Source organism: Plecotus auritus (assembly GCF_963455305.1).
Source record: "Plecotus auritus genome assembly, chromosome: 6".
Taxonomy (NCBI): Eukaryota; Metazoa; Chordata; class Mammalia; order Chiroptera; family Vespertilionidae; genus Plecotus; species Plecotus auritus.
In genome coordinates, this window is record NC_137773.1 from 114,847,241 (window position 1) to 114,874,218 (window position 26,978).

The window sequence follows — 26,978 nt, forward strand, 5'->3', positions numbered from 1 at the left end:
CAGCCGGCAAAGGCCTGGGGCGGGGGGGCGACTCGCTCCAGCCTGGGAGTCCCTCAGTGAGGCCTCATGCAGATTCCTCCATTTCCCCCCCAGTGTTTTCATAACCCTTTGAATGCCATCAGCGTCTACAGATGCAATTAAATTAAAAATACCTTGGCGTGTGGGGATGGTTTCCATTTTGGATGCGTGGCAGTTAACTGGTTAGTTAATAGCGTTTGAACATTTTATTTTTGTCTTCATTTATGGAATACAAACTCAGTACTTTTAAAATTTAGCATTTTAATTGGAAACAGTTCATGTGGCCTGTTCAGCAGGAACACAGAGGGGCAGAGAACAGTGCACAGAACAAAAAGATCACACATCTGTCTGCACAAACCAGCCTGACATGACACCCAGGACACTGGAAGTGGAAAAAGCTACAAAATGTTAAGTACAGTGAGAGCCTACACATTTTTTCTAAACTATATCTTAATGTAGTACTGATTTTTTCTGCACGTTATTGTTTTAGTAATATAAAAAAAATTAATGATAATGTTCAAAGCACTTACTAAATCAATGGGGTTGATTTATGTAAGCATTTCAACAAATAAAATGTTTAATGAAAAAATGCTAGTATACAATGTACTTGTCTCTAGAAAAAAATCTTATTAACAAGTTATTTTAGGTAAATGTGGGTTTTAAAAAAAACATTCATTAGGCATTCCTAGCATAATAAAAATGGATTTCTTCAACAGCTCCAGCATCCAGTAAAATCTTAAGAGGTGAACCAAAATTTTTTCAATTATATTGAGAAAATCTAATATGTTTACTTGCTTGTTGAGTCTTTTCGAGTCTAATCTTTTCAGCTTTGCTGATTAACTATGAAGAAAGAAATCAGAAATTAGAATGTACAGGATACCTAAAAACAAACAAAATATAATTATGTCTAAAAAAATTTCACAACTATCATCAGCTTGAATAAAATATTTCCAAAAGGGGGAGAGGAAGACAAATGAGATAATTAGGCTTAGGCCAAATCAATCACAGAAAGAATGATCAGGTATGGTTTATAGTATAATAGGTACTCAATCTTTCAATTATCCAAAACCCTCCCACTTTAGTTCCAGATTACGAAACATTTTTCAATTAAAAGGAGCCACACTCCGTGTAGGCCACTTTTGTTACCTGCGGGTCAGGACCCACCCTACTGGCTGCTTCCTACCCCCGGTGTCAGTCCTGGCCACTAAGTCACTCCTTATAGGCTCTATGGTCAGTCACGACACCGTGCTTGAGAATCATGTGCTACTGGAACGAGACGGCGTACTTCCAGCAGAGTGCTTACACAAAGGTTTGCTTACAAACTTGAAACTAAAATCTCAAACACAGCCCTGGCTGGGAGGCTCAGTTGGTTGGAGTGTCACCCCATATACCCAAAGGTTGCAGGTTCAATTCCCAGTCAGGCTGCGAGTTCGATCCTTGGTCAGGGCTGGGCAACCAATCAAAGTTTCTCTCTCACACTGTTGTCTCTCTTTCTCCCTTCCGTTCTCTTAAAAAAAAAAAAAATCAATAAAAACATCCTCGGACGAGGAAATAAATAAATAAATAAATAAATAAATAAATAAATAAATAAATAAATAAATGTATATATGTATGTATGTATGTATATATGTCACAAGTACCGTCTGCTACTGAAAGTACTTATTACTACAGAATACAAACACATTAATATTTTCAAAGAAGGCATGAAGTTATGTGGCATGAACATCATTTAAAATATCTAAATATTCCAAAAGCTTTCTTTTTCAATCCTCACCAGAGGATTTTTCCATTGACTTTTTAATATTTTTATTGCTTTCAGAGAGGAAGGGAGAGGGAGAGAGAGATAGAAACATCCATGGTGAGAGAGAATCATGGATTGGCTGCCTCCTGCAAGTCCCCCAATGGGGATCGAGCCCACAACCCAGGCATGTGCCCTTGACCAGAATCGAACCTGGAACCTTTCAGTTCACAGGCTGACTTCTATCCACTGAGCCAAACTGGCTAGGGCAGCCATTGACTTCTTTTAGAAAGAGCAGAAGGGAGGAAGGGGGAGGGGGAGAGAGAAACATCACTGTGAGAGACACATCAACTGCCTGCCCCCACATGTGCCTGACTAGGGCAGGGATTGAGCCTGGAACACAGTGCATGCCCTGGACCAGGAATCCAACCCTTGACCCTTTGTGTGCGGTCCGATGCTCTAACCACTTAGCAGTACTGGACAGGGCCCAAAAGCTTTCTTGATAAAAACATTTACAATATTTAGCTTTGGAAGAAATGAAAATCTTATTCTCATAAAAACACAGATTCTAATGAGTAATCAACCAACAACATAGTTTCTTTGAAGTGTTTGGTGACATGTGGCCATTGGCAGGAAGTCGCTTTTAGGTTACCCTGAAAGCCTGTTCCTCCTGAGGCGAGGCAAGATGTAAACACTGTCCCTCCCAGGTGTTCTTCACGAATTTATGAACTATGCTCTTACCTGCTGGATGTCTGACATACCAGTTGTGTAAGGAAAAAACCCATTTTGATAAAAAGCAACACAAAATTAAAATAGGGAGGGTGAGTGGGTGGGAGGAAATCAACCAAAGACCTCTTATGTATGTCCATAACCCATGGACATGGACAATTAGGCGGTGAGGCCTGGAGTGGGGGATGGGGGCAGGTTGGAGAGGGTTAATGGGGGAAAAAAGGGGACAAAGGTAATACTTTCAACAATAAAGATTAAAATATACTCTAAAAGCTAAAGGGAAAGGAGAGAAGCCTCACTTTGTATCATGTGCTCAAAGTGATGGGCCCCCCCACATGCATGTCTGGCAGCAATGAGGAGGCTGTGTGGGCAGCTCTCTCTAGCCTCTCACTGACCTGTGAGAGCTCTTCATTTCTTTCCCCGCACTAGACTCTTATTCGTAGGAATCCATGTGTAGAAAGTAAAATTTTCTTTACCTCTTCTTCTCCTGTCTTTACCTATGCCGACCAGGACTTAGGAAACTGTCCCCAGTGTCTGCACCATAATGTGAAAATGAAGACCAGTATTCACAGTAGCGCTTTTCTCTCCCTTGTAGACCCTGGGCTGTCAGTAGGTCTCTGTCTCACTGTCTGGCAAACCTTCTCTGAACCCTCAGCTCCCCTGACCGAGGCCTGCTCCAGCTCCCCAGCGGCACTGCCCCAGGCCTCCTGGGAACCCGGCTTCCTTTGCTGAGGCCGCAGAGACGCCTGGGACCAGCCCACTGGGTGTGAAGCCACGCAGGCCCTCGTCTACTCCGCACAGCACTGTCGCCACCCACTACGCAGCCACTCGTGGTGTGTCCTCATGAGTGGCTAACACCAACGGGCACTCGAAAATATTAACGAAATGAACGACCAAAAAAGGTGGCTGGCAAACTAATCATGCCAGGGGTGGGCAAACTTTTTGACTCGAGGGCCACAATGGGTTCCTAAACTGGACCGGAGGGCCGGAACAAAAGCATGGATGGAGTGTTTGTGTGAACTAATATAAATTCAAAGTAAAGGAGCGGAGAGGAGAGCAAGAGAACCCTCCGCTCTTTCGGTTCCGCGGGCCGGATAGAACAGCCGAACGGGCCGGATCCAGCCCGCGGGCGGTAGTTTGCCCACGGCTGGTAGCCTCTCCTCTGAACAGCGACTTTGTGTGGCTCCTGTTTTGCTTAGGACAGAGCCCACTGGCTGCTTCCCTGACAGGAGCTGGATGTGGCCTGAAGGTGCAGCAGGTAAGAAGGTTGGAAAAGAGCCCATGCTCCGCGCCAGCCCTCGCTGGGCTCCAAGCCCATTCACAAAACGCCCGAGTCAATCTTTTTCCTCGCCTCAAACTTAGGAAAATGGGATCTTTCTGGAAAAAAAAAAAATACTAATTCCTAGTTCTACAAACATAAAATTTAAATAAAATGACACACCAATTGGAAGATAAATATTTAACAAAATGGTTTCATTTCAGTGCCGAGTTCAGGATTAGTTACTTTAACATTTAAATAGCCTCAAGCAGGCTTTCAAATTAACACCTCACAGAGCTGAGCACCCCCAGGAAGGAAGGTGGCCCCCTCGGAGCAGCTTCTGCCTTGAGAGACAGAATTCACAAAGACCAGGGGACACCTCCCCCCAAATCATCTACATTCCAATGAATGCAGGCGATGCTAGGCTGAAAAACACTCGAGTTTTAAGGTTAAGGAAAAAAGAATTTTATAAATACGAATCCAAGCCATCAAACCTGGAGTACAGAAAGCATGACTTCTCAAGTGCTAACCAATGACAAAATAATGTACGTCTTTGTAGGTTTTTCTGATTTTTACAATATACATTCAAAAATTTTGATAATAGTAATTTAGTTATTATGTGCCCTGTTCTTTTCTAAGCACTTTAAGATGCACTAACCTTTACATGTATAATAATTTATTTTAAAATAATAAGCTTGACATCTCACTAGAAACAATAATGATTTAATAAATTACTCAGTGTCATTTAAAATAAAATTACTGAATAAGAAGCTTGCTTTAAATTATTTAAGGTATTTAAAGTTGTTTATATCACTTGACTATCCAGAGAAAAAGTAACACAGCTTATCACATTTTAGGGAACGACATGTATAAAGGCTCTCACTCTTATCTCTGGAGGCTCCTGTCCTTAAAGACCACACTCCATATACATTATGTTTTTTACCTTAAGAGAATGTTTAAAGAATCGCTTACCACCCAGCAGCCAGAAGCAGAACTGCTTTAAGTCAGCACACAAGTTAAACAAAGAGAAAGGCCAAAGGGAAGACTCCAAATTAAAACCATGCACCCTCATGGGGAAAATAATTCTAATTTTGTGTATCTCAAAATCTAGAGAATAAGTGTTCCCTCTCAACCTAAAGCTCAGTGCACGCCACGTAAACCCGCCACCTCCTGCAAAACCAGCACTATTTTACTCCTGCACATGACTTTCAGAAGTGAGTCAGCCTTTGGAAAAGCTTAGGCTGCCCCTCAGCCCCCCAAGACCAAGCAAAGAATAACGAAACTAAATAAAATCAGCCAGCTACCTTCTCAGTGCCTCTTTTCTTCTCGCGAGGCTGGTTCAGTTTGGCCTGCCTGTCTACCAGAATCTTCTGCCAGTACCTCTGTTCATGGTCACCTGAAAAACACAGAACATGGAGCTCTGCATACAAGGGCACAAAGGAGAAACACACTCAGGGCACTATGCTCTCAATAGAACTAAAGTTTAATGCTTTAAACTTTATGCATGTAAGAGCACAAAAAAGACTAGTCTCATTAGCCAAACTCAGAAAGCATCACACAGTCACCCCCAATCGGCTTGTTGAAAAGGAAGGTCTATGAAGTTTTACCAGAGAGAATCTCGAGTTTCCAGCAGTGCTTCTTTTTAATTTCTGCACATGCGTGCATGACGGCTTGAGCATCCTCAGGAGACTTAAACCTGGCATGGCACTCGGTATCTCCTTCCAGCAAATCCACATACACTACTTCTGAGACAGTGGCCAGCGTGTCCTGCCGCACAGTAGAGAGGGAATATGAATAAAACGTCTCACACCGCGGCTAACATGCTCCCCATGGCTATGTCAGAATGTGTTATGCCATCTGAAGCTTAAATGAGAACTACCCTACATTAACATTTCTTCTGAAATATATACAAATGTTCTTAAAAACCTAACACGGACACACCTGAGAACCCATTCAATATCGCCTCTAATCATATCTTCCCTTACTCAACCACATCCTTCACATCTCACGGAGGGGAGACCTGTCTGTGGAGCACAGACATGCAGCAGAGCGCACCACACCCTCCCGCCATCAACAAGAGGGGTGTCCTGTCCGGGAGCAGTCAGAATAAGGGCTGGGATTAAAACCAAAATAGAAAGAGCCTCCATGGATTGGGGAAGAGGTGTGTTACCCCTCACCGGTACACTTATGACTTCTGACTTAAAATATATATGAAAACATTCAACTTCTTATAACAACTCATGCAAAAAAAAGTTTCAGTGAACCTACACAAATTCTAGGTTCCTGAGTGGGTCTTTGAAAATATAGCTCAAAAGCTCTTCCTCTTTGATGAAATACCTAAATAACCTCTGCTAAACAAGTTGTGTCACCCAAATCCAGGAGAAGTTTCCCCACCTTGCCTGCTGGGAGGGCAAATTAACAAGATTCCTGCATTCACAGCAGGCTCCTCAGCAAACACAGGCGATTATGCAGGAATGTTTTACCACGTCTTAATTTATCAGTCTCCATTCATGAAGTTAAACAAATAACTAAGGATTCCCAGCCAAAAACAGGGCCTTATACATCTCGTCCCTTTCAGTTTTGACCCAAAAATTCAAGCCACAAGTAATTTAGGTTACTTTTAGATGTTGGATTTTTAAAGTCTGATTTACACAGAACTGAGAAACTCCTGGAAATATTACTTCATCACAGAATAAGAGAAAAATTTATTAGTTAATAATGAAGCTTACATATATAAAAACCTGTGAGTCTGTAGAAATAGGAACTAAGTCTTAACTCATCCCATCCCTATCATCCTGCCTATCACAGAAGAGGTACTTAATGTTTGCTAATTCAATAAAAAAAAGAGAACCAATATACTTGTCAATTCTTCCCATTTCTTTAGTTAACAGTACTAAATTTAGAGACTAAGCAAGAAAAACAATCAGTTTCAAGTTGAAAAAGTTTGACTCTTCAATGATAGTATGCCACGTGATTGATTTATGTGACGGGTTTATAGTAGTACCTTTCAAAAGACATTTACTAAATAGCCATCATAATGTCAGGGTAACCTTAGAATGACAATTAGCCTGGGAATCGTACTGGGCAAGGCACAAACTGCCGCCACCATCCTCCTCGTTCAGTTTTGTTCCAGCAAACTGTAAGTAACTAGGAACTTGATTAATAGTTATTTTATGATTTCAATGATCATAAATGAAGAATTTGCAATCGATATAAATTTATGCTATGCATTCCAAATAACAAACCAAGTGATTTTTCTATTAAATCTTAATAGAAAAACCAACCAACTAAACCAGCCACACCAATCACAGCAGCATCTCCAAGCTCAGTCTTATCCCTGTGTGTGAAGTTCTCTTTTGCCACAATGCTCTGCAAGCTGGAGTATCCGCGTGGGACTGACCGCACCCTCATCCACAGCCTGGGAGAACCTCACCTACGTGTTAGTGAGAGCTGCGGAATTTCAGGAAAGCGTTTACACCTGATCACATTGAGCAACCTCAAAGGTTATGCAGGTAAAATGTGACTGGTATGAGGAGGAAAGTCATTGTCAAAATGTAAATACGTCTGCTATGTTACAGCAGGCTTTACATGGTTTGAAAAGACAGTGTCTCACCTAATTGGGTGGCAGGCTAGGGGTAAATAATATATGGTACTGCCTCCCAATAGAACATTATGAACAAGAGAGAAATATTGCTGTACTGGTGTACAAAAGGCTGTTAGGTAAATCATAGAAAGTGAAAAAAGGAGACAGACTGTCAAACAGTATTTGCCATGTAAATTATGTAGAACTCTGGGTATATTTGCACATGCATGCAAAACTTCTGTAGTTTTTCAAAATACTTTACACTTTTCTGTAATTGTTTCAAATTTCTTAAACAATCGGCATGGATTGAAAATATTAAAAAAAGTTAACACAAAATTAAGAAAAGGCTTTTTTTCAAAACACCCTACATTTCTTTCAGAAAAACATGTTCAATTTCAATTCATTAACAGACAAAAATAAACTAAATTCATGCAAAGAAAAAAAATACACATATTATCTCTTTTATTCCAAAACAGTTTTGACTTCAGGCAAAAGAAAATTGAGGAGTCTGTTGAAAGCTGAGCGCCAATGAAAACAAATCACCAATTCTCTAGTTTGTTCCAAAATCTGACAGCAGAGGCTTAGGATTTTAAAATAATTTCAGACCCTCTATTGCTGATGGAATCTTCAGCACATGTGGCACTACTCTTCTAAAACCCGTTTCTCTGAAAACAAAAAGCCCCAGAAAGGAGCACAGGGAAGTCTGCTGCCTCCCGCCCTCCGTTAAGGAGGAACAGAGTGGCTTCCTCAGCCCACAGCCACCGGCCAGAGGCGTCGTGGACAGACAGACACTGTAGGCCTCCTGCAGGAGGATGTGCTCACAGCACTGTCATCCCCCAAGAATTCAGTCTTTGGATTCTGCTTCGGTCACATTTCAGTCGTTCTGGAATCAAACCCTGCAAGGACTTGACCACAGAGGAACAGGCTCTAATTGGATTGGCTGTGTTTTCCAAATGCCACACATTTTCACAGGGAGTCCTGAGGAGGAAAGAGTACAAGCAGCCGGGACGCTCAGGCTCACCCTGACGAGCTTCCTGCCGGGCAGAGGCTCCGGGCTGACGATCTTCACAATAACGCCCGCCGTGAATTGCGGCCCCGCCGCCTGGGCCTTCTCCGGGGGATGGCCCTCCTCACTGCTCACTGCTCATGGGGTAGAAAAAGACCAGAAAGAACTATCACACTTAGTCATTTAACACTTGGGCCTCTTTACACCGACATTATTTCTTAGGCTACTTAAAAAAAGTAATTTACTTAATTTAAAACTTAATTGTAACCTAATTTATGTAACTAAGGAAGTTATACATTGTAGATCATTGGGGCTCGGAATAGGCCTCCCGGACAAAAATCACACTGCTTATTGCAGATTACCATGAAATAAAATACAAAACTATAATTACTGTAAATGCAAACTGTTACTTTTATAACACTTGTAACGTCTTCCCCCCAAAATGCCCATTTTCCCTGAACAAAAAAACCCCAAAAAGTACCTAATAAAAGTAGATAGATAAACAGGCATGGAATACTACAGAATTTTCTATATAATAATTCAGATGTGAAAATTAATTTTCATTATAGGAATTTAACATATATCTTAATATAAATTTCCTAAGAATCTTATTTTGTGTTATTTCTGCTTGTGGTTAATACTATGAAATGAATTTACAAGTGTAAAATTACAACCTTTGTAATTAAATTACAAACTTAAGATAAAGTAGACACTCATTACTAAATCTGAGTAACAATGAGAACTAGAGAAAATTTAAATAACTGATTAGAAAACATACTGTTTAAATGAGCCCTTCAAATGTTCTTATATCAAGAATAAGTCTCACATCCAAATAACTTGCCAAATCCGTAATTTCTGTAATGATTATTGTATAATTAAGTTTCTAAAAATTAAAGTTCAGCCTATAACTCTGAAATAGTATTTTAGTATATAATATAATGTTACAAAAACTATCATTTTACTTTTTTCATTTTTCAGTCCAGACTTATTAGTTACTTCATGGTCTATTTCCATTTCTGACTCCGATTTTATTTGGGATATTGTTTTTTTTAAAGAAGCCATACTGGCTTTTTGCAGGGCTAAATACTCTTTTTTCAAATCCATCCATTCACTCCTGTAATAAAAGAAAAGTACATTAGAAATAACAGATGATTAAGTAGGTCCCCTCACAATGATTCTGAGTTCACATCACCCAGCAAGCAGGCAAAGGGAGGGGCCCAGGCCAGCACCCAGATGGATAGGCTTCAATTTGCCAGGTCAGTTCCTGAGTATACTTCAATGATTTGAACTTTTGGAAATGAAGGTTTTGAATTAATTAACTGATAACATTTACTACAACAGTTGTCTCTGGGGGAAAAGGATAGACTGAAATTTAAAGATGACTTGGATTACTTGTTAAACTGCTCCCAATTTCAGAGATAACATTCCTTAGTATTTACTAGAATGAAAAGGAATTTCTAAGAGGGAAAAAACACCCCCTGGAAGCAACTTATTTACATGCATTTAACATGTGGATGCTTCCTCAAACAGCTTGAGCTCCTCCAGAGAGGAACACAATGGCCCTCTGGGCTCCTGGAAGCGCTCATTGTTAGCCCTAATCTACGCACTCAAACACGCAGATAGCAGAGTTTAAGGAGGAGGAGATCTGCTGGTGATGGGTTTAGCTGTTAACATTGGCATCTGTATACTTCAAAAAAAAAAAAGTCCCAACCCACCCAGGATCCTACCTTCCTAAGCTGAGTCATTAGAATAACAAAAGGCCCTTAATGATTCCCTAAGATAAAGGCAGAAGGAATTCAGAGCTAAGGATCCTATAAATACAGGAGTCCCAAGTCCTTTTAGACTTCCCAGGAGGACAGGACTTTGGGAACAACTTTCTTCTGAAAGGTATGCCATTTGCTTTGTCCTCCTTGGTTCCCACCTAGCGTCCAGGGGCTCCCTTCCACTTTAACATGGAAATGCTCTCTGTGGCCTACATAGTAAGTGCTTCCATGTTTTAGTAGAAGTGAGTCCAATGATCCCTCCGCTGCCACACAGGAACCTAGTCTGTTTCCAGAGGCCACGGGGACTCCTCTGCTTTAACCTGGAGGCACCTGCTGTGTAAAGTAAAAGTAAGTGCTTCCATGTTTCAGTGGAGGTGTCTCCAAACCCACACCGTTTTGGGGCCTAAATCTGTGTTCTAGACTTACTTTACAGGTTAAAGCCAGGTCAGGTTTGCAAGGTTCTCCAGGACTGGGCTCCCCACCACTTAAACGTGGATGTACTTGCTTTGGAATCAAAAAAGTAAGTGCTTCCATGTTTCAGTGATGGTAAGTCTTGCTGTGCATTTTCCCAAGCGCACAAGCCTGACCTGCAGTCTGGTGTATTTGAGCGGAACCATTACATCTCTTAAGAACACCCACCACTTTAACATGGAGGCATTTGCTTGACAGATGGAAATAAGTGCTTCCATGTTTTAGTGTGGTTGTTGCTTTGTACCCATCAGTCCTGCTGTGCACAGACCTGGGCTGCAGGCCATGACTGTTGCTAATATGCAACTCTGTTACACAAACTGGAATTGCACTTTAGCAATGGTGATGGCCTGGGCTGCTCCGACCTACCGGCCCCACTCACTTGGACAGCACGCGCAGGGGGATGACCTCCTCTCCCATCTTGTGCCTCTCCTTGTGCTTTTTCTTGTGCTTCCTCTTTGCTTTTAAGAGTGATCCGTCTTTTATATCTCCAGCTTCCTTTTCCTCTTCAGTGGAGACTTCTACATCTTTAAGAAAAACACAGAAATCAGATGTCAAAATCAACTGTATTTGTCGAGCCCTAATCTTAAGTAAAGCCAGAAATACCTTTGTTTTCTTTGGACACTTGGGAGGCTTTTTTCAGGTTGTATTTCTGGGCCGTTTTCCTGACTTTGGACCTGGGAGCCGGGCACCCTGCGTCCTCGGAGCTACTTCGCTTCCTCTTCTCTGCTCGCACCGAAGGTAAACCGGCCGCTTCAGCTCTAACCCGCTTTTTTTTTTTCTTTGAGGGTGGCTTTTGGGGTTCAGCGCCCTCCCCTTCGGAGCCGTCCGACGTGGTCCTGGGTTCCTTCACCTCACAGGAGCTGCTCTCCTTGCCTGTGTCCACGTGTGCCTCTTTGGCCTGGCCACTGTCTTCCTTCTTCACCCGGCCTTTCTTCTTCTTTCTCTTTCTCTTTTCTTCTGTAACAATGCTACCATCAGTTTTCACCTGACTGCATGTACACCCACTTACAATATGTTTACCTAAATACTCACCAGCTACTCCCAGGGCAGGAATGGGCTTATTTTTCACTGTTTTAGGAAATATCCCAGGTTTCCTTGGTGCTTCCTCTGGTGGGTTGTTAAGAAACTGAAATGAAATCAGCAAAAATTTTGTCTAATTAAAATGCGTGATAATTTTCTTTTGCTAATTATTTTCTTTTTAGGTTCTGGACCTACCTCAATAGCTTTTGCTGCCTGTTCTTTTGTCTCAAATTCCACAAAGGCAAATCCCTTCGGGTCTCCCGTAGACTTGTAGTGCGGGATACTCACGTAAAGGACATTGCCACATTTCCCAAACACTCTCTCAATCCAGCTGTGATTCACATTTTTGGGAAGTAACTCCTACAATAAATTAATTACATTGTTAATAATGATTCTCTATTCTTACTCATGGTCACCACGTGTTTACTTGTATTCCAGAACAGGCTTACCACGTATACGGTCCGCTCATCCTCATCCTTGGGTCTCTCCCCCAGAGGCTGCTTCCTCCTGATCCTGGTGCCTTCCAAGTCCAGCTACAAAGCACACAGTTAGTGAGCTGCGAAGTTTGTGTGATTGTGTGGGAATTTATGTGATAGAAAACAACCTCTTACCTCTACGACAGCTGAACTTTTCAGTGCTCTGGCTATTAACTTTTTGTCAGTGGTCAATTTTTTCATTTTGTTAAAAGACACCAGAAGTGATATATCAACATCTAATAAAAATGTAAAAGTGAGCATAAATGAAATTTCAAACTGCTCCTGTTACAGTCATGGTTGAAAATCCCTGTCCCATTTGAATTCTTATGTACCTCCTTTTAAAACTAATAAGTTTACGATTTTGTAATATGTAAATTGTTTTCTTGGGACATGCCTCTAGTGCCTGTCCATCTCAGCACTGAAATACACTCCATCTTAGCACTGAAATACACTCAGTGGGTGAATTAATTGGTTTTTTAGAATGACTTCTTAAGAGTCCTTATCGTAGATGCACAATTCCACAAATCGAGTCACTGTCCATGTCCACACCCTCTGTACCTCCCCCATCTCCACTCACTTTTTAATCAAGTCTAGTGTGCACACTGTTTAAAATATATAGCCGTAGCTGATTTGGCTCAGTGGATAGAACGTCGGTCTGAGGACTGAAAGGTCCCAGGTTTGATTCTGGCCAAGGGCACATGCCTGGGTTGCGGGCTCGGTCCCCAGTGGGGGGCGTGCAGGAGGCAGCCAGTGATTCTCACATCACTGATGTTTCTATCTCCCTCTCCTCTCTGAAATCAATAAAATATATTTTAAAAAATATATATAGTGTATATAGCATAGTATATACACCATACATAAAACAGTAATACTGAAGAATAGTGTAAGAAAAACGGTACACACCAATTAATACAAATACATAATATTTCAGAAGTAAACAAGTTAGTACATCAAATGCAGTACAGCTGAAAATTGGTTCCATTATATACTGAAGCAAACTTACATCCATCTCTAGATTTTTCTATCTGCTCTCGAAGAAATCTATCCTTGTGAAGATTTGCATCTCCAAACCAGAAGTCTACTTGCTTGGTGATATCTGCAAGCACCTGTTTTACTCGAGACCGCTTTTTTTTCTCTACCTCTTTTTTTTCAGTACTTTCCTCTTCCATCGCCTTCTCTTGTTTTCCTCTTTCAGTTTCCATTCCTGTGAATTAAAGAGGTAAATACGTAAGTCTGGTAATATAAAAAGTTAATCGGTTGAATAAACTTTCATTGGCTGGCAGTTCATTTAAAAATTTTTAGCTTTAGAATATCTTGCTTCAGACATCATAGGTCATACCTTTACTTTTTAGGCCTTTTAAACTGCAGGACTAGATTATTCTATATAAAATCTTTATCACTTAGCTACACTTTTAAGTCACTAAGTGAAAGTGTAAGATTAAGGAACTCAGACATTTCATCTCAAGAGACCTCAAATTTAATTTTTAAATACAACCTCCAATGAAATAGTTGATTCCTGATTTTGAATTTTTAAAATGTTTATTTCTCTTCACTATAAGCAGAACTTACCAGGTAAGCTGTAGAATCAGCCCTTTTCAGGTGACCATCCCATTCCAGTATTTACTTCTTGGGCACCAATTCTCAAACCCCTCCTTTCAAGTTATGCTGACCGCCTCCTTTGCCCCCTGGGCTCCAGCCTCAGTCCTTGGCTGCTCTTGCTCTGAAACACTCCCCTAGGTAACATGGCTTGCTCCCTCACTTGCTGAAGTCTTGTTCAAACCTCTTCAGTGAGGTCTCCTTCCACAACTATATTTAAAACCACAAATTTCTGGACAGTTTGTCTCCCCACCCTTACTGCCCATTGCATCCAGTTTACTTGTTTGTTCTGTACCCTCCCTCGAGTGTGGGATGGAGGAAATCAGTGCTTTTTGTATTAGTTACTGATGCATCCATCCCCAGTCCCTGGCACATAAGAGTCACTCAAATGTTCGTAGACTGAATTTTGTCTTCTTAATGAAGTCACTAGAGGTACATGCACACAAATGAACACACGAGCAAAGGCTTACCATTGGGTCTGGGATGATGCAGGCCTGCCTGAGAATAACCAGTCTCACTTAAGATGGTTTTCTTGGAAACAGGAGAGTTAAAGACACACGTCTCTTTAGCCCCTCTTAGCTGGCATGCAGGCCTTGGGCCTACATGAACAGAATGACATAATAGATTGGAGGGTAAAGGGGGGGCTAAAGCTTTCACCTCAACACTTTTGGCCTTTATCTGTGGAAGCCACAGGTCTGTGGCAGGTAAGGGCCAGTGGATGTGGGTGCAGTGCTGGACTGGGGAAGTGCTGGGGCCGGCAGGCCTCCCTGAGGCAGGAAAAACACTGCCCCTGCTCTATGTGCTGCCTCTGTGCCCTCCTGTAAAGCTCAGTAAACGAGGCACTAGATCAGCTGAGGGCAAACTACGGCCCGTGGGCCGGATCCGGCTGTTCTATCCGGTTCTCTTGCTCTCCCATCTGCTCCTTTACTTTGAATTTATATTAGTTCACACAAACACTCCATCCATGCTTTTGTTCCGGCCCTCCGGTCCAGTTTAAGAACCCATTGTGGCCCCCGAGTCAAAGAGTTTGCCCACCCCTGCACTAGATGGAAGCCCATTTTGGCCTCAGTCTCAGCCAGAACCTATCCCTGAGGGCAGCAGATGCAGTGACAGCAGGCAGAGCCCCCTTCATTCTCCAAGGTCAACAAGAGAGAACTCGCACTCTTAGAACAGGCTTCCTGATCAGTCAGCCAAGTGTGGATTTTAACGCAGACATGTAAGTATTAATTTACATGATGCCAGCATCACACAAAAATGGAGCTCCAGGTCAGAACTAGTTATCAGAAACAATCAGGTGTCCTAGTGCTGCACTGCAACCTCATCCCTCACCTAGTACCTCACCTGATATCTCACCTGAGCCCATTCAGGTGACACTGAAGACACATCAGATCCACCGTCTGACACTTAGCAGCTTGAGGTGAGAATTCCCTTGAGGCCACTTTCCTCATGCAGCTTGAGGAGGGTTTCAACCTTCAATTTCCTTTTCTGGACCTTCCCCCCTGCCCCCCTTGGTTCAGTTGGGCTCCCTTCTGACTCACAGGAATCCTTTCAGAGGGTCCCAGCTTTAAGATGCTTGACTCTATGCTGACAGTTTACAATCTAAATTCTCCAGCCCTTACTTCTCCCCTGAGCTCCCCATTCTAATATTCAACTGTCTGTGCGATGTCTCTACTTGTTTATCCGAACTACATCTCAAATTTAAAATGGGAAAAATTAAACTCAAGTTTTAACAAACTTTTGTTTTGTCTAGTGTCCCATACCTCAGAAACCCAAGTAAGAACGGCAGGAGGGCAAAGCCCTTGAATTGTCCTAATTCTCCTCACAGCAAACAGACAACTCCTCAGCATCAGGACCACCAGGGCCAAGCTAGCATGTGCCCTGCCTGAACTACATAGGGCGCCTAAACCAAGGCCTGCTTCTGCCTCCTCCATTAGCACCGATCCACCAGACAACAGCCAAAATAAGCATCTAAGTATGTAAAGCAGGGCATATCTACCTCTTGCACAAAATCCTCCAGACTTCAGATCACACTCAGAATAAAACCCACAGCCCTTACGGTGTCCTACAAGGCCCATCTGCCCTGGGGGTGTCTCTCTAACTTCATCTCTTACAACTGCTTCCAGCAGGCTCATGGCAACCAGGACATGGGGCTTAATGGCGAAGGCCATTCCCAACTCAAGGCCTGCACATCCACAGGTATTACTTCCCGGTTCATTCAGGTCCCTGCAAAGGTCACCTGCTCAGAGACTTTCTCTTCGACCAAATCTAATATATTCCCTCCCTTCTAACCTTAACCCTAACACAACCCGTCACCACTTTCGATCCTGTCTCCTCTTATCATCACCTGGAATTACAATTCTGTCTGTCTCCCACAGACTGAAAACACTGTCAGGGCAGGGACTTGAGCTTTGCCACAACCTATGCGTCTGTTGAATAATAATGTATTTTAAAGGATTTTACAAACCGTCAAGTGTTAAGCATTACAAATTCTTTTTGTAGGGGTGGGGGGCAGAATTATAAGTAAAATTCAAATGAAGTCTGAGCTTATCACTACAGCAGGATCCAGGGCTAACTTCCCTTTCTGAACAAACTAGAAATTACAAAGGGCAGGTCACCAGCTCTCCAATTCCTCTGCTGTCAAAGCTGCCATCTGAGGAAGTAGCAACAGATCTGCACAAGCACAGAAAGTCACAATTCTCCCAGAAACCAGATTTTTCCCACCATCCTCGTATCTCAGTCCAGAGAATCTCCTTCATTCCTTCTCCTAAGGATTCATATTGGGGCTTGGAGAATCAAGTCAGAAACTCTTGCCTGGGTACATAATACATACCTGCAATTGTACTCTGTAGATAAACAAATATGCCTTCACTTTAGAGGAAGCTATGGATTAAACAGAAGGCAACAACCTGGTACAATTTACCGTCCCTACACAACGGCTGGGAAAGACCAGAAGCTACACAGACTTGCTTGATCCTCAAAGCCTACTTGCTCATTATCCTGGGATAACAAACAGGTGTGTTGTCACATCCATCCCATTCCAAATCATCTTTCCTACTCAGGCCTGTTCTTCTTACTTAAGGATCCATAGTCTGCTGAGTTAATCAGCCAAACTATTTACTAGTTGTGTGGATTCTGAGCAAGTTACCTCATCTCTCTCTCTATGAGCTATATAAAATGTGGATAAAAACCATACCTATGTAGTAGGGTTTTATGAAAATTAATCAAAATAGTGTACACGTGCCCTAGCCAGTTTGGCTCAGTGGATAGAGCCGTGGTTGGCAAACTGCGGCTCGCGAGCCACATGTGGCTCTTTGGCCCCTTGAGTGTGGCTCTTCCACAAAATACCACGTCCTGGGCGAGTCTATTTTGAAGAAGTGGCATTAGAAGAAGTTTAAGTTTAAAAAATTTGGCTCTCAAAAGAAATTTCAATTGTTGTACTGTTGATATTTGGCTCTGTTGACTAATGAGTTTGCCGACCACTGGGATAGTGCATCAGCCTGCAGAATGAAGGATCCCAGGTTCAATTCTGGTCAAGGGCACATGCCTGGGTTGCAGACTCAATCCCCAGTTGGGGCATGCAGGAGGCACCTGATCAATGATCCTCTCATCACTGATGTTTCTCTCTCTCTCTCTCTCTTCCTCTCTGAAATCAATAAAAATGTATTTAAAAAGTGTACATAAAGCACTTCAAATTGCTGCTACATAGCACACGCTCAAAAACATGGAACCATTATCGTTTATCATTTAGCAATCTGTCTCCCCATGTCCTAGCAATGTGTCCAGGGGAACAGCTCTCATGTGCATCCAGTGTTCTCCGCAACCACTGTCACTGTAACACGGTAACAGTTTATAAACTATCCTAACGGCGTCCGTTCTTCCCAGGAGCTGTGCAACTAAAACGCACTTCTCGGTGTGACTTGGATGTTAAAACATTCACTAGAAATTCCTTAGCACCATCTTATAGCAGAATATGTATTTTCCCAAAACTGTTAAATGAAGCAGTGACAGCTAACTGGCTTCTACACAGGCTTTAAACAAGGAATAAACTCCTCACAATCCCACAAGCGGTTTCCTCCAACTTCTTGTTACAGAGGCTCGAGGCTGAGACAGTACACAGCTCAAGGAGCTGGGGAACCCACCCCACATCGCCTCCAGCCCCCACGCCTTCAGTCCGTGTTATGGCTGGAATTTGAGGCATTTCAGGCATTCTTGGGAATCCCATGAACTTCTTACATGATACATTTTAATGAAAAGGTAGTCACTAGTCTTGTACACATACAAAATGAACACGAGTCCACGATTTTTTAAGTAATCAACTAGGGAACTAGTTAAGTGTTAAAACCAGTTCAAAGGAAAATTAAAAAACCAGATACACGAATATAAGCAGTGTATCTGAAGGCAGAAATAAGTTAGTTAATGGATGCGAAACTGGTCAGGGCTTATTCTGCAGAATTAGCTGCAAGGCCCACTCGTGGCTACCGTCTTCCACAAGTCACCCAGCGGCAAAGCGGCCCAAGGAGAACGAGGCACCCAGGCCCGGGAAGAGCATTGGACCAGACAGCCAGCATTTTTCTCTCCAGGCCATTCCAAAGGCTCACAATTTTTGCTGACAAATTGTGTGCACAGTGTTTATAGACACCTGCAAGCATTTCCCCGGGGAGGCCCATCCATGGCCTGGATGGTTTTTAAGGGAGATGGTGCGCTCAAAGGCTGAGAACCCTGGCCCCGAGCCCCGGTGACCCGCCTTCTCACCCTCAGCTCAGCTTCCAAGGCCTGGACCCACCCCCGGGTCTGCGGCTGCCCCGCGGGGCGCCGCCCTCGGACCCGTTACGGCTCCCCAAGCAGGTGCGCGAGGGTCCCCGGCCCCGCACGCAGCGCTCATGAGGACAAGGGCCCAGGTCCTGGGAAAAAAAAGGACTTGGTTAGAAGACACGGGTTCCCCCCCCCCACCCCCCCCCCCCGATAATCCTAGCGCCCAAAGCTCAAGTCCGTGACGCAACGTAACTTCCGCGTGCCCCACCATCCCCCCTCCGCACGGAGGCCGCCCTTCCGCACCGACTCCGCGCGTGCGCACTGACGGGCTCGAGGGGAGGCGGGGAGGGGGCGGGGCACGAGGGAGACAGAAGGCAGGGCGCACGGACCTCAGCTCCCCCCGGCGGCCCCAAAGTCCCCTCGGAACTTACTCGGTTCAGTCTCCAAAATACAGGCCAGAGCCTGCGTCCTCCAGCCCTTTCCGTCTCCCGAAACTCACAGTCGTGGGTGTGAAGCGTCATAGGACGCGCGACACAGCTCTCCGGGCGCTTCCTAGACGCTCCGAGGCGCAGTGCGTCGCTACGTCTCTGGCGTGCGGCTCGCGGGGCGGGGCCTTGGGGCACGCGGCCAATGAGGAGTTTGATTGGCGGGCGGAGTCCGCGGCGCGAGCGGAGCGTTTGGCCGGCTCTATTGGTGTCCCGGGGTAGCGACGTCACGACGTTTGGCGGGAGAATTGGAAGCGGGTTTTGCGTCGGGCTTGGGAAAGGTGAACGGTTCCCTGCTTTCCGGGACTGAGGGCGCGGAGCCGAGCCGGCGTCCCTGAACTGGGGAAGGGACGAGAGAGCCGCCCCCGAGCGGACGGTGAGGACGCCCTGCGGCCGGTGGTCCCGGGTCTGCAGCCCACGGATGTCTGAGGTGGGAGGGTCCGTCTTCACCGTCACCGATTACACAGGGTCTCGGCCAATGAAATGGGGCTTTCTCCTTATTATGATGTGGCTTTTTTTTTTAAAGTTGTAGTTTTTGGGTTTTTAAAAAATATATTTCTTATTGATTTCAGAGGCGAAGGGAGAGGGAGAGAGAAACATCAGTGATGAGAGAGAACCATGGATCCCATGGATTGGCTGCCTCCTGCACGCCCCCCAGTGGGAATGGAGCCTGCAACCCCAGCATGTGCCCTGACTGGAGTCCACCCGTGACCTCCTGGTTCATAGGTTGAAGTTCAACCATGGCGCCACACTGGCGGCGGGATGGACATTGGGTTCGTGGCTCTGACAGTTTATAGGTTGGGGAGGAAGACCACAAACCCGGCCGGGAACAGTGGCCGAGATGTCCTGAGAGCACAGCCACGTGGGCGTGCAGGGCGCTCTCACTTCTGTGGTCCTCCGGGAACATGGGTCCCCTAACCCCTTGGGAAACTTATTAATGGTGGGGCGGCCTTGAAGTCGCCTGGCAGGCAGATGTGGGTAGCCGGGGACTGTCGGGACGGTCCTCCTGCACCTCCCCTGCATAGTATGCAGGATATGGGGGTAACATTTCTGAAAGGCCTGCGTCCTGTCCCGAGAACGAGGCCATGGAGAAGTGTTTGTTTCATTTCTCCCCAACCCCCAGCAGTTGTAAAACCGAAGTCAGACGGCCATCTTCCAAAAACCCTGCCGGGGCCTCCTACTGTCTTCAAGGGGAAGTCCAGGCCACTCATAATAGCAGACAGGCCTTTGAGTCCTATTCCTCACTTTCTCAGTCTCCTCTCACTGCTAGTGTCTTACCCTTGACCCTTAATGGTGGGCCTTGTCCGTGTTGATTCCTGTTTGGAAAAACCTGCCCTGCTCTTCCCTGGTTAGTGGTGATTTCAGCCTACAGCTTGACATTGCGTTCTGGGAGCCTTGTTTGATGCCCTAGCCCCCATGCTCATTTTTGTCACATTTATTTATTTATTATTTTACTAGAGACCCAGTGCATGAATTCATGCAGGGAGGGGGGGGTCATCCAGCCCTTTGGCCCTGCAGGGCCAGCCGGGGGGAGGGGCTGTGGGCAGTTGGTTGGCTGGGCCCCACCCTGGTCGAACTTAAGGTAGAGGGGACAATTTGCATATTAGCCTTTTATTATATAGAATTTTATTTTTTAAAATACATTTTTATTTATTTTAGAGAGAAAGGGAGAGATAGAAAGATCAGTGATGAGAGAGAATCATCAATTGGCTGCCTCCTGCACACCCCACAGTGAGGATGGAGCCAGCAGCCCAGGCATGTGCCCTTGCCCGGGACTCAAACCCAGGACCCTTCAGTCCACAGGCTGACGCTCTATCCACTGAGCAACACAGGCCAGGGCCACTTTTTTTTTTTTTTTTAAACAAAAGCAAAGTTTTATTTCAGAAAAGCTACCTACAGCAGGGAGGGGACCCAAGAGGGTTGCCCGCCTGTCACATTAAAAAAATGTTTATGTTTTTATTGATGTCAGATAGGAAGGGAGAGAGAGATAGAAACATCAATGATGAGAGAAAATTATTCATTGGCTGCCTTCTGCATGCCCCACACGGGATCTAGTCCACAACCTGGGCCTGGGCCTGACCACTGAGCAACACTGGCTGGATTTCTTGAGGTTAGGAATGGTGTTTAGTTCATTTTACTCTGGCACCTAGTAAGAGCTAAATAAATGTATCTAATTTATAAGTAATGTGTAGGTGGTCTGTTTTACATGTGTAAATGAGAAATGGAATCCAGAATTGCAGATCACAGCTTTATGGAACCCCTCCTAGGGCTTTTAGGGCCAGTGCTCAAACTCAAGCGTGCATCACTAGCACCTACAGGGCTTCTCGAGACATTGCGGGGGCCTGACCCCACACTTCCTGTTTAGTAAGTCGGGTGGAACCCAAGAATTTGAATTTCTAACTAGTTTCCAGCTGATGCTGATGCTGTTGGTCCAGGTGTAAGGGCTTTGCAACCAAGACTTTAGGGAAAAAATCATTTTCTTTTATCATCTCTATTTACTTTTTCGCCAGCAATGATTTTAGATTTCCAAATTTACCCACAATAACAATTTTATCCCGAGGCATGGAATAATTACAGAACTCATTGCAACGGCATTGAAAAGATCTTTTTCCTTGCAGAGGAATTATGTATATCTGGTCTTGGATACTGCTATGTTGACTGTAAGTTGTAAAAGGAAAAATGTAAAAAACAAGGGGGCCCTCTTGTGGTGACCATAGCAATTCAGAAACTAAAAACCCAAGCTCATTCTATCAGGAACCCAGTGGGGCAGGGGAATCATTTCTGATACATGGTAAGGCACTGGGGAGAACTGGTGCTGACTACTCATCACTTACATATTCTACTTTGTTCCTCTTACCTGACACATTCCTTTCCCACGGTGTGGTATCACCGTGTCCTCAGTGGCAGGTAATTGGACTGCACCTGTGTTTCCCTTGATAGTTACATAGTCTTAGAACTCGGATTCCTCTCTTGAGTCAAGAGTTTGTGAGGAAATTGTATTTGATACTTATTCATTTCATCAGGGTTGAATATTCTTTCTCATTTTTCAATTTAGGTGTTATAAATAGTTGAATAACCACTGATTATTTCTGGACCTGACTGGTTTATAACTTCAGAAGAAACAATGGAAAGCCAAGAATTTATTGTAAGTCTTACCACTATTTTTTTCTATCTGCCACATTTTACAAATGTTGCTAGAGTTGCCAGATGAGAAACAAAACAAAACAAAACAAAACACAAAAATCCCCCAAACAAACAAACCCTCCAAAAACCCAAAACCTAAAAGCAGGACATTCAGTTAAATGTGGATTTTAGATAAACAGTGAAAGTTTTTTAGTATAAGTGTGTATGTTTCAAGTGTTGCCCTGTATTTTAACTGGCAACCCTATCTCTTGTCACCTATTCACATTTGTTATACAAAGTTCTTTGGAACAAAATCTCAGGAAGCTTGGGACCAGGAAATAATCTTTCTCTTAAAGAACTGACGTGCCTCTCTTATGTGCATTAGTGGTCTTAAATTGTTTGGTCTCAGGATCCTTTTCTATTCTTGAAAATTATTGAGGACCCCAACCAAATAATTTTTGATTATGGGGATTATATTGATGTCTTTCATATTAGAAATTATAACAGAAAGTTTAAAAAATACTCATTTACTAAAAGTAATAAACTCATTCGATTTAACATAAATTACATTTTTAAAGAAAATAGCTATATTTTCCAAAACAATAACCAAGAAACATTGACAAGAGTAGCATTGATGTACATTTTTTGCATGTCCTTTTAACATTGGATTTAATTCTCTGCTTCTGCATGAAATCTGAAATTGAATCTTACACTGTTGCTCGTAAATAACCTGCACTTAACTCCACTGTGCTTCCCTGAAGGAATGAGAGAGAGAAGGCAAGTAGCTTCTTGACAATAGTTCTGACCTCACAGACCCGTAAGGCGTCTTGGGGACCTCCAGGCGTCTCTGGACTACACTTGGAGAACTGCACAGATCATGAGTGCTGTGTAACCCAACACATTTTCCCTTTCCCACTGATGACTAAGAAGCTCCAAATTACTTTTGTTACCAGTTAACTTCAGTTTTTATTTAGAATTTGCTTCTCCTTTCTCCACCCCCTTGCCTTTTACTGCCTAGTTTGTTTTTTTAATGGATTTTTTTGGTTATTGTTATATTAACAATATAACAATATTGTGCTGTCTGTGCTTTTATATTGGTAAAAGATGTCTTAAATATATTTTTTGGTAGAAGGGTATAAAATATGAAATGTTTAATATATATACACTAGAGGCCTGGTGCATGAAATTTGTACACGGGGAGTGTCCCCTCAGCCTGGCCTGCACCCTCTCCAATCTGGGACCCCTCGGGGGATGTCCGACTGCCTCTCACAATCTGGGACCGCTGGCTCCTAACTGCCTGCCTGATCACCCCTAGCCACCTCTGCCTGCCTGCCTGATTGCCCCTAACTGCTCCCCTACCGGCCTGATAGCCCCTAACTGCTCCCCTGCTGGCCTGATCGCCCCTAACCGCCTCTGCCTCATCCCGCACCTGGGACTCGGGCTTCCCTCCCTCTGGCCGGCCTCAGGCACCCAGGACCCAGGCTGGCTTCGCCTGGGCCGGCCACAGCTGCAGGGGACCATGGGCGGGCAGCTTTGCCCGAGCCTCAGGCGCCCGGGACCACAGGGTGGGCGGCTTGTCCCTCTCCCAGGCCGTAGGCACAGGTGCAGCTGTTGGTGCCTGGGACCGTGGGGCGGGCAGCTTGTCCCTCTCCCGGGCCACAGCCTGGCTGGTCCCCATTCCTCTATTGCGAACTCATTTGTGTCTGTCTGGTCCCCATTCCTCTCTCCCCAGTGTTGAGTGTCTGAGCTGTTATGGTGTGATGGCGTGAGGGTGTGATGACCATTTGCATATTAGCTCTTTATTATATAGGATAGAAATCATTTCTTCACTTTATACTTGGAAATAGGTACTGTATACTCATCAGAAGATGAAGAAGTCAAAAGTGTGGCAAGATGGGATTTTGAAGATCGCTTACCTAGGAAACAAAGTAAGTGCAAAGCAGCCAAGGACAGAATCCAAAGCTGTGTTTAGTTTCAGTAACAGCAGTCTGTACGAGGCCATGCCCTATGGAGAGGGTCAGTCCCATAGTGGACATCTCCACGTTCAAGTCATGTTATTATCATTTTTTTAATTGAATTTATTGGGGTAACATTGGTTAATTCTTCTCATTTATTTTTATTTATTTATTTATTTATTTTTTAAAATATATTTTATTGATTTTTTACAGAGAGGAAGGAAGAGAGATAGACAGTTAGAAACATCGATGAGAGAGAAACATCGATCAGCTGCCTCTTGCACACCCTCCACTGGGGATGTGCCCGCAACCAAGGTACATGCCCTTGACCGGAATTGAACCTGGGACCCTTCAGTCCGCAGGCCGATGCTCTATCCACTGAGCCAAACCGGTTAGGGCTAATTCTTCTCATTTAAATAGATGAATGTTTAGCCTTCCCCCTCCTACATTTTTTTATTCATTTATCATAAACTAATACATTCATTCACTGTTTGATGTTATTCTGTGTAATTGTTTCTTTTTGGTTAGGGTCAAGTCTTCAAAATATTACAGATTTAGTCTTATATTAAAACTAGTGGCCTGGTGCACAGATTCATGCACATTAAAAGGAAATTAATTAGAAGAAATATTTTAATATCACTATTTGCTCTTTCTCTATAATAGAAGTGTCAACCAAATTCATGATCGACAATGACAGATCGAAGCACACGCATATGATTGGCGCCATACGCGAGTCATTGTTTATTTTTAAATTGCCAGTGCTTGTCATATGTACCGGCTGATCGCTCTGTTGGACGGACAGTCGGTCGCCTAGCCTTTTATATATATCTAATTGGATTCTGAATATCCATCATGTCTTCTTGTGATACAGAATCATACTATTAAGGTCAGGCTAGTGGTATCCAACTTTATCTTCAGTTGTCACATGTGTTTATTGTGTCCATTGTACACCTCATACTGGTAGGTTATAGGAAAACAAGATGAATTCAAGGGAGCACCAGAGATTCTCTGACCCAGGAGAGGTAATAATATCAGTCTATCCTCAGCCACTGCTTGCAATGCTTCTCTTGCTCTCATAATGCCTTTTCTCTGTCTATCCAAACCTTTCTGTCTCCCATTAATGGCGTCATCACCCAGCAAGCATATTGCTGGTGGGCGGTGGGGAAAGTGGGGTCAGCCATGGAGTCAGCGTAAAGAGCTGTCATGCCAGGCAGACCTCGCTGGCGGCCTGGCTCTCCACCTGGTGGGTGTGTAACCTTGGCAAGTATTTAGCTTCTCAGGCCTCTAGTGTCTTTCTAAATGGGGACAGTGATACCTTGTGAACTTGTCCAGAGGGTTAAATGAGAAAACATGTAAACCTCTAACAAAGTATCTGGCACGTTGTAAGCATGCATTGGATGGTAACTGTTACTATAGTTTTTATCTTTAGGGGACTTTTATCTAAGAGCATACGGATCATACCATGTACAGATATATGTTTAGGGCTCTGATTACAAAGGAGGGACATCAAAATCTGACTCTGGTTTAGAAGTCTTTCCAGATGAAGGGTTTGCCTTGTACACAAAATTGATAGGTTGAGGGAAGAGGGGCTGAAGATGGTGCTGTAGCTACAACACGGAGGTACAGACCAGTAGGCAATGTGTGGGGAGCTACAGGCAAAGGTTGTGGCTGGAGTGAGGCCCTTGTTGGGCAGTGGCAGCAGCCACATCATGATGGACGGACAGCGCAGCTCGAGGAGTAGGGAAGAACAGTAGAAGAGTGACAACCATATTTTATTTTAGGAAATTATTTTGGCAACAGTGTCAAACAGAACTTTTAAGTTCTGAAGGATGAAAGTCAGACTGGACTTAGGGAAACAGTTGTAGTGAAGGGACAGCAGTAATATAGACTGAAAGTGATGGGGTCTGACTAAGTGACAGTGAGAGAGAGGTGACTAGCAAGAAGTTAGGAAAAGATCATAGAATCTTAAGGTCTCGAAACAGAAAGTAAGGAGACTCCAAAATTAGTTTCCGGTTTCTGTATGATTAATGTACTAGTTAGGGTATCTCCAAAGAGAATGCCAGCTTGGAGGGAACTCAGAAGATGTTGAGTTCTGTTTTGAACGTACTGAATTTCACCGTCATGGAAACATTCAGGTAATTGGCCTGGGGACCTGGGACTCAGGAGAGTCCGGGCAGCTGAAGGGAGTGTGTGGCTTTTGGGTGATGCTTGCAGCTCCTGGAGTGGATTCATTGGTTCATTTATTCAACAGTTTTTGAGCTTCTGTTCTGAGTTACACACTGTTCTGAGGGATGCTGCAGGGAACAAAGATAAACCCCTGACTTCGTGGAAGTCACATGGAGGAGATGGACCAGCATGTCTAGTGGGTTAGGCAAACCACCAGGAGTAGGGGAGCAAGGGCGAAATGGACATAGAACAGGGGTGGGCAAACTTTTTGACTCGAGGGCCACAGTGGGTTCTTAAACTGGACCGGAGGGCCGGAACAAAAGCATGGATGGAGTGTTTGTGTGAACTAATATAAATTCAAAGTAAACATCATTACATAAAAGGGTACGGTCTTTTTTTTTTTATTTCAATAGTTTTATTCATTTCAAACATTTTAGCAAGAAGAATGTAAACACTAATTATTATAATTTGAAACTTCAAAAAATGGAGGAATCATAGCACAATAACATACCTTATATTGAAGATGGCAAAGGCAAAATAAAATTGCCTAACAAAGGAAAGGTACAAAAGCCTTTCAAATTAAACTTAAATATAATAAAATAATTTAAAACTAAAACAAATAGAAAAGAACAAAATGTGTAGACAGTAAATTAAACATTTTCTTTAGTGCAACTTCCAAATTATGCCCAGGATGTAGATGTAGATGGCAATGTAGACTGGGTTGAAAGGTTTTTGGTCTTTAAAACATCAACTTCAGTGGGAATAGTGTTGTTGGTCTCCTTTTTAGCCTATGCTCTGATACTGTGCTCTCCAGGGGCGTGTCTCCCTACCTCACCACG

At 43.7% G+C, this 26,978-nt stretch overlaps 2 protein-coding genes across 7 annotated transcripts in view; one reads left to right on the forward strand and one right to left on the reverse strand.

Annotated features, from left to right (window-relative positions):
* Nucleotides 1–203: 203 nt before the first annotated feature.
* LARP7 (La ribonucleoprotein 7, transcriptional regulator) lies at nt 204–19,018 on the reverse strand. 6 transcript variants are annotated; one of them, XM_080671873.1, is made up of 14 exons: nt 18,842–18,999; nt 14,129–14,257; nt 13,066–13,266; nt 12,198–12,298; nt 12,036–12,119; nt 11,782–11,946; nt 11,599–11,692; nt 11,170–11,520; nt 10,946–11,090; nt 9,295–9,446; nt 8,348–8,466; nt 5,351–5,510; nt 5,048–5,139; nt 204–858 (listed from the first exon to the last, which is right to left on the reverse strand). In XM_080671873.1, exons 3-14 carry the CDS (start codon nt 13,262–13,264, stop codon nt 778–780), a joined length of 1,743 nt encoding a protein of 580 aa, XP_080527999.1. In that variant the 5' UTR covers nt 13,265–13,266; nt 14,129–14,257; nt 18,842–18,999; the 3' UTR covers nt 204–777. The 6 variants fall into 6 exon arrangements, with proteins under 6 accessions (XP_080527999.1, XP_080527997.1, XP_080528001.1 ...); XM_080671871.1 differs by lacking the exon at nt 14,129–14,257 and adding an exon at nt 18,411–18,559 and having other exon boundaries at nt 11,170–11,523; XM_080671875.1 differs by having other exon boundaries at nt 11,170–11,523; nt 18,842–18,973.
* A 3,001-nt stretch (nt 19,019–22,019) lies between these two features.
* Nucleotides 22,020–26,978, forward strand: part of ZGRF1 (zinc finger GRF-type containing 1) — a gene marked incomplete at both ends in the record, with an annotated part of 65,866 nt that continues 60,907 nt past the window's right edge. The window contains 2 exons of the mRNA XM_080675493.1: nt 22,020–22,040; nt 23,866–23,946. Of these exons, the coding sequence (XP_080531619.1) occupies nt 22,020–22,040; nt 23,866–23,946 (102 nt within the window). The remainder of the gene's footprint in view (nt 22,041–23,865; nt 23,947–26,978) is intronic.